The sequence below is a fragment of the Paramormyrops kingsleyae genome, chromosome 22, assembly GCF_048594095.1.
Source record: "Paramormyrops kingsleyae isolate MSU_618 chromosome 22, PKINGS_0.4, whole genome shotgun sequence".
Taxonomy (NCBI): domain Eukaryota; kingdom Metazoa; phylum Chordata; class Actinopteri; order Osteoglossiformes; family Mormyridae; genus Paramormyrops; species Paramormyrops kingsleyae.
The window spans coordinates 11,982,113-11,996,418 of NC_132818.1; the positions used below are offsets into that span (position 1 = coordinate 11,982,113).

Consider the following 14,306-nt stretch of genomic DNA (forward strand, 5'->3'; position numbering starts at 1 on the left):
TGGAACAAAATAAAGTTTTCCTTTAGTAACACATTTTTTAATTAAAAATACAGATTCCACTCATTCACGCAGAACATTTCCAATTCATTGATATTCTTGTGTTTTCTCATGTGGACTGTCCTCTAGAATTGTTACTAGGCAGTTCAGAGACTGGAATTTGTGTCTTGGTCCTTCAAAGGACAAATGGAATACTGTATGGCTTTGTTGTGCTTCTTTCATGGATGGAATGGGGCAATTCTAGGACTTGACCATCATGGACCATCTGAGGGTCCCTGAAGACTGGTTTGAGAAACACTGGTGTAAGGCGCACTAAAATAGAGCTCCTATGGAGTCAGAATCTGTCACAGCTGGTAGGGGTGTGGCTTTTAACAGAAGACCTGTTCTTCCACCAGCTTCTGGCAGGAAACAAAGGACTGAGGGCCATTAGGAGCCAGGAGAACAGGGTTACCTAGGGGCGTCCAGCAGAGGGTGCGACTGGTATACTAGGGCGGACTTAGGCGATAGATAATCCCAGGGAGGAAGGGAAGACATGTCAATCGAGGACTCCCGGGGGAGGAACTATGAACATTTGTAAAAGGTATTTATTCTGCAAAGAGCACCCAGGACAATTTTAACATCTCAATGCAATTAACCTAAAGCAGGAACAGTCGTCTCTTTTTCAAGTGGCATACGCTATGTCAACACCACTACCTTTTTGTTTGAAAACATAGACATTAGTCTCTGTTTTACCCTTTCATCCATACTACCCCTGTGTTTTCAGCCCCCAAAAATGGAGATTTGCGTTCAAACTAGTTAGAGCTTAATTTGTGATATACTCTATGAATGAATTCAAGCCAAAAAGACTTACCATATTATGTTTAGGTGGGAAACTATATTTCGCCTAGTACATATCATGTGAGTATGTGATTCCAGACCCACCCTATTACTCAGATGGGGTCACTGTGCTGTCACAATGTGGGGAGGAGAACACACTGTCACGTAGGCTGTCTGGTTAGGATAGTGGGGGGGGGGGGGGGGGAAACTTGGCAACAAGAAGAAGATTAACATTTGAAAATAAGCAAAGATTGTTAATAAGTCTGTCAAGTTTTAAAATAGTAATGCACAGGTATGTTGCAGTAACATGCAAAGAAAGATTTTATAATCTGTATGTTCAGTATGGAAATGAAATTCAATTAACAGTCTTTGCTTTTTGCTGTTAGGGTATCAAACTTAATATAGTTAAATTACCAATACAGTCTGCACACCCTACAGGTAAAGATGCCGGTATTTACTTTATAAATCGAAAAAGATATCATTTATTGTGACTTTGACCTTATGGCAGATACCAAAAATAGCAATGAATTTCCTGCTTGTAGAAAGACATTTACAACAAAGAGTCAGGGAAAGATTTCTACAGAAAGTCTAAATGATAAAGTAATTAACACCAATTAACCGATATCCTTAAGCTTCTGTGTAGGACTCAATGTACTTAGACATCGGAAATACAAGACTGCAAGAAAATAAATGTCTAACAGAGCACAACTGAAGCCAAAGTCAACAATCTTTATTATCAATTCTGCCACATGTACACAAACACAGAGGACTGAAATTACTTTACTCCCAGACCCCACGGTGAGTGCACATACAATGACAAGCAAGACAGACAAGTTTCAAAAATTAAATCAAACTAAATTAAGTACTTTGTGCAAAAGACAATAAGAATAAATATGGTGGATTAACAGTGCAAATGTAGACAGCAGCCGTTTTTCAGTTTTACAGTCTTTGTTGTAAGTACATAAGTAAGCAAAGTAAAGTGGCTAGTACGGGATATGGCTGGGTGGGGGTTACAGTTAGGCAGGTGTAGGAGGGGTGTCCCACAATGCTGACTGCTTTGCGGGTTAGGCAGGTGTAAGAGGGGTGGGTGGGGTCTCCCACAATCCTGACTGCTCTGTGGGCTGGGCAGGTGATGTAGATGTCTAGGAAGGAGTAGGGCTCCAAACCACGCAGTGATGCAGTTTGTCAGGATACTTTCTGTGGTCCCTCGACAGAAGGAGGCCATGGGAGCAGGGCGCTAGTTCTTTTTAATGTGCAGGGGACGTAAAGGTTGTTGGGCTTTCTTCACCAGTGATGCAGTGTTCTTTGACCAGGAGAGGACCTCTGTGATGTGCACCCCTGAGAATTTTGTGCTGCTCACCCTTTCCACGGTAGTACCATTTATGGCCAGCAGGGGGTGTTGGGTATGCAATCTCCTTTGTTTTGTCCACGTTAAAGAGGCGCTTGCTATTGCTGCACCACATGGTCAGTTGGTTCACCTCATTCCTGTAGTTAGTCTCAGTCTCAGTAAGTAACATCTAGATCAGCAATACCTCACACTCTGGACCAGGGAGAGCAGGTTATTTAGGGGAACTAACCAGGTGTACCCACTCTAAGGTTAATTACACTGGCACGTGGAGCCAACTGTCTGTTTCAATGAAAGTTTGTGTATATTCAGGCCTTTACTTGCTCACCTCTCCCCCTCCCAGTGCTTGGCCAAGCTCCTCTTAACACCAGCATTGTGGGGGGTCAAAACACCTCTATGGGAAGTTCTCCCTGGCTGGCCAGTCTGTACCACAATGGTTCCCAGGTGTGTGAAGGATCCCTCATCAACGGAAAGTGGGTGCTCACTGCTGCCCAGTGCTTCTCCAGGTGAGTCCTAAAGGTAACCTGTGACCTACAACTGTTGGTGTTATCTCTGACAGGACACTGCAACGTTACAGTAGCTTTACTTCAGAGAAACATCAAAAGTTAATCTTCTTAGTTCATTACATGATTTTTAGCACTGTCTACTTTCCATAGTAACATTACAGATGGATGGGTTGTTTATCTGGGTCAGCAAACCCCGAAACAATCCAATCTAAGTGAAGTAGGAAGGAATTTAAGTCTCATCGCCCAACATCCAAATTACATCGTGGGACAGCTCGACAACAACATTGCTCTGGTGAAGTTACAGTCTGCTGTGAACTTCATTAAATATATCCAACCCGTCTTCCTGGCCGCCAAGGGCAGCACCTTCTACAACGGCACAGACACCTGGGTCACTGTTGGGGGTTGTAAGTAGTCAGATTTTTGGATGACATTGTCATATCTATTCATTACAATAAGTAACATTCTGTGTAAGTGACACTGCAGATTGTCAGTGTTCTACAGAGTGCTGAGCTGAGCACATGCGTCATGAGGGCCTGTGACATATTACTCAGATTCCTCTCAGGTTATCAGCTACTGACCGGAGTAATGATGACCCTTTTCCAAAACGTTTTCATCCTTAGTCCCCTTCCTCTCAAATGGAAATCGGCATCAAGTGAAGATTCCCGTGGTGGGAAACAGACAGTGCTACTGCCTTTACAGCAACCTGCCGATTCCCCTGCCCTCGTTCAATGCCACACAGAACTTCATGTGCGCTGGCCAGCTGGCAAGAGGGGGAAACTCTACATGTCAGGTATGGTAGCTTCATGTATTTCTTACAGCTCCTGCACTCTGAAACTGTCTCTGAGTGTTTATATGACAAACTGTACAGTAGCTCATCGTGTTTTTGACTGATGGTTTTCAGTTCAGTTCAGTATCATGAAAATCTGCTTTCGCTTTAGCTGGGACCCCTCGGGAGTCCGCTGGTGGCCAAATACGGCCACATCTGGATTCAGTCTGGGCTTGTGAACTATGAGTGTGTTCAACCTGGACTCCCTGGTGTCTATGCCCGGGTGTCCCGATATGAGCACTGGATCAACTCCACCATCACCTCTGACAAACCAGGCTTTGTCACTTTCACCTCCAATGGGACAGACAGTGACAACAATGTCACCTGCGCCACACCATCATCCATTAAAAATTCTTCCCAGGGTGGGTGTCCAAGGTTATCATCTTGGTCGTATAAGAATACAGCAATAATTGGCTGATATCCAACAGTGCTACATCTATATGAATACTGTGCAAACTCTCGGTTGCAGTGAAAGTTTGTGTATGTTCAGGCCTTTACTTGCTCACCTCTCCCCCTCCCAGTGCTTGGCCAAGCTCCTCTTAACACCAGCATTGTGGGGGGTCAAAACACCTCTATGGGAAGTTCTCCCTGGCTGGCCAGTCTGTACCACAATGGTTCCCAGGTGTGTGAAGGATCCCTCATCAACGGAAAGTGGGTGCTCACTGCTGCCCAGTGCTTCTCCAGGTGAGTCCTAAAGGTAACCTGTGACCTACAACTGTTGGTGTTATCTCTGACAGGACACTGCAACGTTACAGTAGCTTTACTTCAGAGAAACATCAAAAGTTAATCTTCTTAGTTCATTACATGATTTTTAGCACTGTCTACTTTCCATAGTAACATTACAGATGGATGGGTTGTTAATCTGGGTCAGCAAACCCCGAAACACTCCAATCTAAGTGAAGTAGGAAGGAATTTAAGTCTCATCGCCCAACATCCAAATTACATCGTGGGACAGTTCGACTACAACATTGCTCTGGTGAAGTTACAGTCTGCTGTGAACTTCACTAAATATATCCAACCCGTCTTCCTGGCCGCCAAGGGCAGCACCTTCTACAGCGGCACAGACACCTGGGTCACTGTTGGGGGTTGTAAGTAGTCAGATTTTTGGATGACATTGTCATATCTGTTCATTACAATAAGTAACATTCTGTGTACTGTAAGTGACACTGCAGATTGTCAGTGTTCTACAGAGTGCTGAGCTGAGCACATGCGTCATGAGGGCCTGTGACATATTACTCAGATTCCTCTCAGGTTATCAGCTACTGACCGGAGTAATGATGACCCTTTTCCAAAACGTTTTCATCCTTAGTCCCCTTCCTCTCAAATGGAAATCGGCAGCAAGTGAAGATTCCCGTGGTGGGAAACAGACAGTGCTACTGCCTTTACAGCAGCCTGCCGATTCCCCTGCCCTCGTTCAATGCCACACAGAACTTCATGTGCGCTGGCCAGCTGGCCAGGGGGGGAAACTCTACATGTCAGGTATGGTAGCTTCATGTATTTCTTACAGCTCCTGCACTCTGAAACTGTCTCTGAGTGTTTAAATGACAAACTGTACAGTAGCTCATCGTGTTTTTGTCTGATGGTTTTCAGTTCAGTTCAGTATCATGAAAATCTGCTTTCGCTTTAGCTGGGATCCCTCGGGAGTCCGCTGGTGGCCAAATACGGCCACATCTGGATCCAGTCTGGGCTTGTGAACTATGAGTGTGTTCAACCTGGACTCCCTGGTGTCTATGCCCGGGTGTCCCGATATGAGCACTGGATCAACTCCACCATCACCTCTGACAAACCAGGCTTTGTCACTTTCACCTCCAATGGGACAGACAGTGACAATAATGTCACCTGCGCTGGTGAACCACCTATTACCAGACCATCTCCCCCAACCCCCATCCTGCGTGAGTGGCTGACATTTCTCATGATGTTATCTTATTTCTATTGTATCCTACCACCAAAGGGGATACTTGCAATAAACTTATTTTTCCTTTCGCGTACATTTACTCAAATTTTTTTCATCATATTACAAGACATGTTCTGTGTGTCTTGTTAGCTCATTATTGCTCAGTGTTACTGTAATAATTAGCAGATATTAGCGATTTGGCTAAGGAGCGCAATGAGTAGGAATTCATGATGAACAGAGCAGTGCATCCTGAGGTTTGTGCTAATTCCCTTCATAATTCTCTCCCTCCTCCTTCACCTCAGCACATTCATCTACCTCCAGCATCAACTTCAACACAACAAAGAATTCATCTACTCCCACCCCCACTGGCCAATGTGAGTTTTTGACATTCCCATCTTTAATTTCCCATTGGGTTTTCACGTGATTCTTATTGTGTCTGCCTTATTCAGATTCTTTCAACACAGGAAGCCTTCACTTAATTGTATCAGCTCCTCTCTGTCTGACTAGCTGATCACTGGAATAATCAGTGTAGATCTCAGCAGACAATCCTGAGTATTGTATTAATACTCTGCCTTTGCTCCCCCCACCTCCTTCATCTCAGCGGATGTATGTGGTCTCGCCCCACTGAACAATGGTGGCAGCAGTGGGTCGGTAGCAGCAGGGATGTGGCCCTGGCAGGTCAGCCTGCTGATTAATGGGGTCTATGTCTGTGGCGGCACTCTCATCACACGGAGATACGTCATGAGTGCAGCCCAGTGCTACAACAGGTCAGCCACAAGGCCCACATGATGTTATATTTTTATGTCTTATGAAGTTTTATGCCGACACACACCTATTAGGATCTAAACCTTCAGTTCTACATCCTCATGTTTCCATTTTCTGTGCTTCCAACTCATTCAACCTCAGCTCAGTACCCAACAGCCAGTGGACAGTGGTTCTGGGTATGAATGTGTCACTTGGGGTGACTAACATCAGCCTGAGCAACCTGACAGGCGCTAACATCGCTTTGCTCTGCCTGGCCACAAGTGTGACCCTGACCGACTACATCCAGCCTGTGTGCCTGGACTTGAGCAATACCGTATTCACCAGTGGGGCAAAGTGCTGGGTGACAGGATCAAGCAGTGTTCAGGGCGGAGGTGAGCGTGTCATTGTGTGCCCACCTGTCTCACTTTGGAATGGTGTCACTGAGTATAGAATATAGGAAAATTTTTCAAGTAATAAGCAACACCTCCCCCCCCTCCCCCCTGCCTACCAGGCCAAAGTCTTCAGCAGCAGGAGACGGCAGTGGAAAACTGTGCAACCACCTCTACTAACCAAATCTGCACTGCAGCTCTAAGCTCACTGACGGTAGGGCCATGAATCTGTTCCTGCCGCTTTCATGCTCATCCTCCTCTGCGCTGACAGTGTCTGCTGCTCCCTTACAGATGTATCTGTGCCTTAGCCTTTCTCTCGCTCCTTCTGCCTCCCTCTCCTCATCACAGGGGTACACAGGGGGGCCTTTGGTTTCAAAGAGCAGAAGATCCTGGTTCCAGGGTGCAGTGATAATGACAGGTACCTCCAGCACACGTGCAACATCACAGCAGGTCTTCATCAAAACGTCAAAGTTCAAGAGTTTCATTGGAGATGTAGTGGGCCTGTTGCCACAGCCCAGCAGAGCAGGACAGCACTTCTCTGCCCTCCTCAGCCTCACCCTCCCCCTCCTCTCCCTCTTATTGATGTCACTCTGTGGCCACTGACATCCTCAACTGTTTTTCTCCTCATCAATCAGCACCGTTTCTGTAACATTAAAACAAATTTACAGGCTGTATGACAGAAAGCAGTTCAGTCTAACAGTTTAGTTTCTAAAGGTACCTTGTAAGTTCATTTACACTTTTAAAACTTTAAAAGTTACTGCTTGTATTAAAAATATTAATAATGATGGTAAACCTGGCTGTACTGAAGGTACTAACGCTTTAGGGTAACAATCCTAGTTAGATTTATAACTGGATATTTAATTGCACAGAAACTATCTGCAAAATTTTGCTTCTGTCATTACCGTACTACCATTGACTTTTAGCTTATGAAATGTAAGATGTCTGAAAGAAATACCTATATAATTATTAATACATTATCTCTACTTTCATGTTCAATCATGTATAATCAAATATACAATAAGGTAATACTTTATACATCAATTAAAAACTGATTTCAAATGATTAAATGTTTCTGTTCATATTCTGATTTTCATTACTACACCGGAATAATAATTTACAGATTTTCTTTGGTATTGCCCCGGTTTCGTTGGTATAACAGAACTAAACAGAAAAGTTTATATCCTGTCCATCACGTCCACCTAATCCTCCTGTTTCCTCCCCAACGTGGCCCTTATGAGCCACGCCTGTTACTTGTTACTCCTTGTTAGTCTTTGTATTTAAGTACCTGTTTGTCTTTTCAGTCCCATTCCAGTCATTGACGTCACTCCTCCTGTCTGCCCACGTCCTTCCCTGAATTCAGTTTTGACCTTTTGCGGCCTCATTTTGTTTTCCCTGCACTGATTTAGTTCAATGAGCCCTTTTTGTTCACTCCAATACCTGGTGTATAGTCCTTCGTCTCACAAATCATGACAGTCAATTGCTCCGGTATAGCAAGCAGGTGCAGTAAGTTGTTGCTATGGTATTCATGGTGTTGCTAAGGTCTTATTAGGCAAATGGTTTTGTATCTATGGTTTGTAGGGTGTTGCTATGTTACTTAAGGTGGTTGCTAAGGTGTTGCTATGGTGTTTCTAGGTGGTATGCTAATCTATGGTAGATTACCTTCTCTGTAAGACGGTGCAGCGGTTTCACAATGCTGGCGAAATCCTTCACAAAGCGTCAGTAATGGGACTCCAGCCCCAGGAAGCAACGTAGCTCTTTCACATTGCGTGGGGTCGTCCAGTCCTGCACCGCTGCCATCTCTTCTGGGTTCCGCGCCTTCCCTGCTGACGACATGGCCTAGGTAGCACATCCGGCGCCATAACCCTGCCTGCCAAATCACAGAGAGCACAGTCTTTAGGTTCCAGATTTCCCCCGCAAAGTCAGCAGCGTGGACCAGAAGATCGTTGAGGTAGACAATGCACTCAGTTTGGGGGACGTGGGACAGGACACACTCCATGAGCCTCTCGAACGTGGACAGGGTGTTGCACAGGCCGAATGGCATCAACTGGAAGTACCATAGTCCATGGCTGATGGTTCTGCCGTCTTGGGGCGAGCTTCCAGAGCCAGTTCAACCTGCCAGTTACCAGTCCGGAGTTCCAGGGTGCTGAAGCACATCGACCCAGCAATGTAGTTCAGTGCATCATCGATGTGTGCTGTTGGATAGGAGTCTTTCCTCGTCACCACGTTCTGCCGTCGGTAGGTGATGCAGAACTGCCATGATCCATCTTTTTTGGCAATGAGGATTGCTGGAGCTGCCCATGGGCTGCCGGACGGCTCTATGAATCCTGACACTGCCATCTCTCTGATTCTCTGCTCTGCCGCTTGCCGCTTCGCCAGAGGCAGTCTGTGCAGACGCAGGAGAATGGGCGAGGCATCCCCCATGTTGATGTGGTGCTTCACCAGGGAAGTGGGTCAGCCATCTTCATCCCTGGCGGTGAAGATGTCTTGGAACGAGGCCAACAGAGCTTTGGGCTCGTCCTGCTGCTCTGCCATCAGGTCCCAGCTGCTACACTGCCATGCCTCGTATCCAGCTCACACCATCTCGGGAGACATCCCCGCTGTGATGTCACTGCGTTCCGCGATTGGGGCAGGGCTTGGGGCTGTGTCACTGATCTTTCCCTGAGTGCTGCGGGCTGCTCCCTACCCACAGCGAGTGGTCTTCCTCATTCTCTGCCGCCGGCTGCTGCTGTCATTCTGGAGGGCCACCACATCTGCTCCGAGGTGGAGGGCTGCTCCCGGCACATCGATGGTGGCCCCCAGTTGAGTCAGCAGGTCCAGACCGATGATGCAGGTTAGGGAAATCAATGAGCCAGACCTCCTGCACCAGTGTGTGTCTTCTTCCTCATGGCAGTGCGCACGCCAGTCACCAACGTCAAATGCACGTCAGTCGTTTCCCAGCCGGCTGGCACAGCTCTTCTTTCAATTTGATCAATTTTATGTTACTATTGAAATGGGTTATGCAATTAACCCAGCAAGATGGGATAAAAATTTTACCCAATTATTGGGTTATTTTAACAAGACTGTTCAGTGTTAAATTTACATAATGGTTGGGTTTCTATTTCAAGATTTTGGTTATATTACCTGCAAATTTAGGAGTTATGATTTATGAGTTATTATTTTTGGCTCTTTTTCATCCTTAATTAGTTATTAGCCAAATTAATATTTATTTATTGCTCATCATTATTAATCACCAATATTACATCATTATTGATAAATTCTATGTGTTTTATCTCTATGTGTTTACATCTATATTGGATATTCTGGCCTGTGATAAAATATCCTAACAATTTGACCAAAGATGCGCAAGAAGTACATTTTTATTGTATAATTTTTATATAAATCAAGCAATATAAATATAAACAAAACAATATTAAAAACATTGAGATAAGAGAACAGTATATTAATAAAACGGAGATTAAACACCTTTCCAACTGTGTAATTATAATAATTATAATGTATGGTTAAAAGATGCATTGCAAAAACTGGTTTATATCAACAATTCTATTTAACATATTTTTAACATTCAAACTCTAATAAACTGCAGTGTGGGCGAAGGTCACGTGATCGGCTTTCTGGACACATATCCAGCCCTAGCCATCTATAAGTTATCATTTGTTGATGCCTGATTTGTGCTACAGGTCTGTAAGGATACAGGGAGGAACCACGGCTGGGGAAACAGTTCCCTCCATTTCATAAATTGCATGATCTGTCAGCACCCAGGTGGGACTGCACTGCTTCGGGCTATTAATATTGAAGACATAAAAATGTCTTGAAACAGCTGCCCCAAGGAGTGCGTGCTGCCCCAAGGAGTGTGTGCTGCCCCAGGACATTCCCTGCCAATATAACAAAATCCGCAGCATATGTATTGCCATCACCCAGCATTAATACGTTAGGGTATGCCCTTACAGTCTGGGCTGGACTGGGGGTACCCCACCAAGTTTATTCCAATCTATAACTAGAGTTGTATGTCTTGAGACCGGTCTTGGTCTCGAGACCACTTTTACGCTGTCTTGGTCTTGTCACAGTCTCGACGGTCTATTTTCTTGGTCTTGTCTTGGTCTCGGATCCCTCGGTCTTGTCTTGGTCTCGCTGTCTTGTCTTGTCTCAGATCGACACGCAACGTAACAATCGATAGTGCAACATTATTATTATTTCGCCTTTAGCGCCCTTCAAATGCAACCAATCGATAACATACATGCATTTTGTTGTGATTCAGACATTGGCGCTCATCCAATCAAAATACGCGTTATACGCGCAAAATAATTGTAGCGATAGTTAAATGTTTAGATGCAGCATCACAGTGAGTAGTAAACCTCGTCAGTTAAAGTACAGAAAAAAATGTCAGCGAATTCTTCTGTCATAAAGTTTGCGTTCATAGAACACAGAGAGTTTTTTTGCAGCACAGGTAAAAAAAAAAAAAGCATTCGGCAAAATGCAGATTTTGCAGAGTTTCCTTGACCGAGACAGCCGGGACTACCTCAACCTTCACCAGGCACCTGGAGCGTAAACACTTCTGAAAGGTAAGCTAGCCAGTAGCCATCTACCCATCTTCAAACTCTTTTACGTACCTTTCCAACCTCAGATGATCAGATCACGTATATGTATTATTGTTATTTATCATGAGTTCTTCTCACACGCGCCGTATAAATTATTTAGGGACAGATTTTTTTTTGCAAGCTTCTCTGCAGACTTAACTGCTGAAGAGTGTAACTACTTAAAGGTAGGCTAGCTAGCTGTATCATGTAGTGGCAATCGGCTACTTAAACATTAACAGTTTTCACTAACTATAGATATTTTGGCGAATTCACTGAGAGTGTAACTTCAGACTTTATTGAGTAGTTTTTTCTCTTTGACTTCTTGTCAATACAGCTATGTCTGATAGCTGGCTGACATAAGGAGGCTTAATGCAATATGTGAGCGGAGTGGAGCGGTGAGAATTTCCGCTCCTCGCTCACGAGGCTGCTGGCTCCGCCTTTCCTGTGCTCTAATTCGCACTACGCCGCTCCGCTCAACACCGCTCCTCGCTCCCCCAAAATTTCCTCCCGCTCCAGTCAAATCGCTCCAGTCTCGCTTCAATTTGACAAATAATCTGCATGCCTAACAAATGTCACCTTAAACCGAAGCATTATATCATAAAGAAATATGAGCAACGGCAACATTGCCACTCAGATAATATTTATTTTTAAGCAACATATAGGCAACAACGGACACGTTTGGCAATGGCATTCCACACAAAAATAGGCTTAAAAATAAATGAATCAGTGGGTTTAATAGTCTAAAGAATATACAGGCTAAGCATCCACGTTTTAAATTCCTCAATTTTTTTCTGTTGATGCTGCTTTCTGTTTTCAGCTCTCTATAAAATAAAGTTTCAATAACAGCGTTAAGTTACATTTTAAAAATCCTATTAGACCTACTTTGAATGACAAAACGAATTTGATTACCGATGCTTACTTTATAGGCTTTTATACTTTAATTTGCTTTATAGACTTGATATACTACAACTATATATAAAACTCGTTTTGCTCTGGCTTCCGCCTGTTTGCGTAGCACACTCATATTTCCCATCCTTTAGACAGTTGTTGGAGGTGTTAGCTGTTTTGTCAGATGACTTTGGGACCAGTCAGTACCCGTCATGTCAGTCCTCAACAGCACACAAAAGTTAAGGGAGTCTCGGTCTTGGTCTTGGTCTCGTCTCGACTTTGTCTTGGTCTTGACTCGGTCTGTTTTGGTCTTGGTCTTGTCTTGGTCTCGATACCCTCTGGTAGAGCTTAGATCGGGCCCAAAAAATTAAACCCGACCCTACCCGAGCCCGTGCACCTTGTGTCCGAGCCCGACCCGGTCCGACACATTAACTGTAATTATGAGCCCGAGCCCGATTTAAACCCGACTATTTTTTAATACGTGAGCCGTTGTAACAGACGTTCCCAACTACAATTCTAAGTTGTTTGAACTACAGAAATTAGTTTAGATTTATCTTAATGAAAAATGCAACAAGGACGAAGCATGTAAACTGCATTGTTTGTTTATTCAGAATGGATTTTTGAGACACGTTTAGAAGAAAAGCACGTTTTCACTTATCCAGTTCGCTTGCTGCTGGAACCAGTTTGTGTGCTCGGCATCGAACTTTAAGTAAAGGGTTAAGAAAAAGGTTAAATCCTTCCGTAAGCAGCCAACGAGGTATGTGTTAATTAAGTTTTAGTTAAGTTTGTTGTATTTAGCCATGTAAATGTAAATGCTAACTGAGGTTCGTGTTAACTGTATATGAATTCTCTAAGCTGTCTTTATTGTTATTTATGTTTATATTTCATTTGAATTTCAATGTTTGTTAGCTAATATTGTAAGTAAATGTGCTTGATTTTGTGTTTCCGTATCTGTATTTAGTTCTCACGTCTGCCATGATGGTGATAATAACGAAGCCACTGTCTTTCGAATAAACCGTCGGCTCAGTTAAATGCAAAGGACTCTTGTGCTCGTGTCTTACGGGAGGGAGCTACATTTATAATTATGGCATAGCTCTCCACCCAATTAGGCTAATTAAGTAATGATTTAAAAAAAAAAAAAACCACACACAAATGCTTGATCATGGCCCCGGCCGGCCCGGCCCGGCCCGGCCCGAAGATAGTGGCAGGAAATATCGGCCCGACCCGGCCCACGGGTCGGGTCGGGTCGGGTCTGGGCTCGGGCTCGGGCAGAGAATCTAAACTCTACCCTCTGGTCTTGGTAGTGTCTTGGTCTTGGTTTAGGCGGTCTTGACTACAAGTCTATCTATAACAGAAAGAAGAGGGAGGGAAGAAAACAAAGGGAAATAAAGGGAGTAAAAATCTTAGGGGAACAAAATAAAAACCAAGATTAAAAGAAACCAAAAAGGAGTGCATGTACAGCAAAACTGTTACTTACTGGCTTAATGTCAATGAAAGCCTTTCTAGCCTCCTCAACACTGTACCACATTGTAATTCTTTTGTAATTTGTATACTAAGGGTGAGAGAAGAGAGGGTTGGGCATGCAACATCAGTATTTTCTTGGTATCTGTATATAATATGAAAACATTGCTGTCGGTATACAATAGAAGCAGAGCAGTCCCTTGCTCTACGCTGTCAGACATGACGTTGTGACAACAGTTGACACATTAATAGCTAATCATCATTCACCGGCAAACAGTCGATCATCATGTGTTGTTGGGTTGCTTAGTGCTGTGCATGTGCTGCATATGCAGAAACACATCAAGCATAAGCCTCTTGATGGGTTCCAGTAGGGAGTTATAACTTTTGTTATGTCGAGATCACAAGAAAAACATCTTGATTGTCATAACCAGCGTGTCTCACAGCATAATGTTGTATTCAGCCACCTTTAGTCAACAACCGCCATTCCCCCTCATATCCACTAGATGTCACTCTTGACATATCATTACACCTTCCCTCATATTTATGACAGAACTTGAATAACAATGAACTTGTAAACACATTATATGTAAGTTATATCTATATATGTGTATATGCATACTTAAGATGTATCAAAACAGAACTTCAACCATACTGAAAATATCACAAACATAAATGCATTTATGTCCAGGCAATTAAAACTCTTAAAATCTTAAAACTCTTATTCCACAGCAGTGCAATGATAACAATATTGGCACATGTGTCAATAGATTGAAAACCCATTCAGTAAACCGTTTTCCCCAGGCGCTGTCTTTGTTTTCAGTCTCTGTACCATTTTGATGTGTGGGCCTGTTGTCTACTTCTTTTGT

At 43.8% G+C, this 14,306-nt stretch overlaps 1 protein-coding gene across 3 annotated transcripts in view; it reads left to right on the forward strand.

Annotated features, from left to right (window-relative positions):
• Positions 1–14,306, forward strand: part of LOC111836829 (transmembrane protease serine 9-like) — a 153,435-nt gene that overhangs the window by 44,634 nt on the left and 94,495 nt on the right. Inside the window, exons 10-22 of one of the 3 annotated variants that reach the window (XM_072705066.1) lie at positions 2,502–2,664; positions 2,815–3,068; positions 3,285–3,454; positions 3,603–3,852; positions 4,012–4,174; positions 4,325–4,578; positions 4,800–4,969; positions 5,118–5,382; positions 5,687–5,758; positions 5,986–6,151; positions 6,291–6,520; positions 6,640–6,731; positions 6,866–7,582. In XM_072705066.1, coding sequence (XP_072561167.1) covers positions 2,502–2,664; positions 2,815–3,068; positions 3,285–3,454; positions 3,603–3,852; positions 4,012–4,174; positions 4,325–4,578; positions 4,800–4,969; positions 5,118–5,382; positions 5,687–5,758; positions 5,986–6,151; positions 6,291–6,520; positions 6,640–6,731; positions 6,866–7,120 — 2,504 coding nt within the window. In that variant the 3' untranslated portion in view covers positions 7,121–7,582. Of the gene's footprint in view, positions 1–2,501; positions 2,665–2,814; positions 3,069–3,284; positions 3,455–3,602; positions 3,853–4,011; positions 4,175–4,324; positions 4,579–4,799; positions 4,970–5,117; positions 5,383–5,686; positions 5,759–5,985; positions 6,152–6,290; positions 6,521–6,639; positions 6,732–6,865; positions 7,583–14,306 lie in introns of those variants that run through there. The other 2 variants (XM_072705064.1, XM_072705067.1) reach the window with 2 other exon arrangements.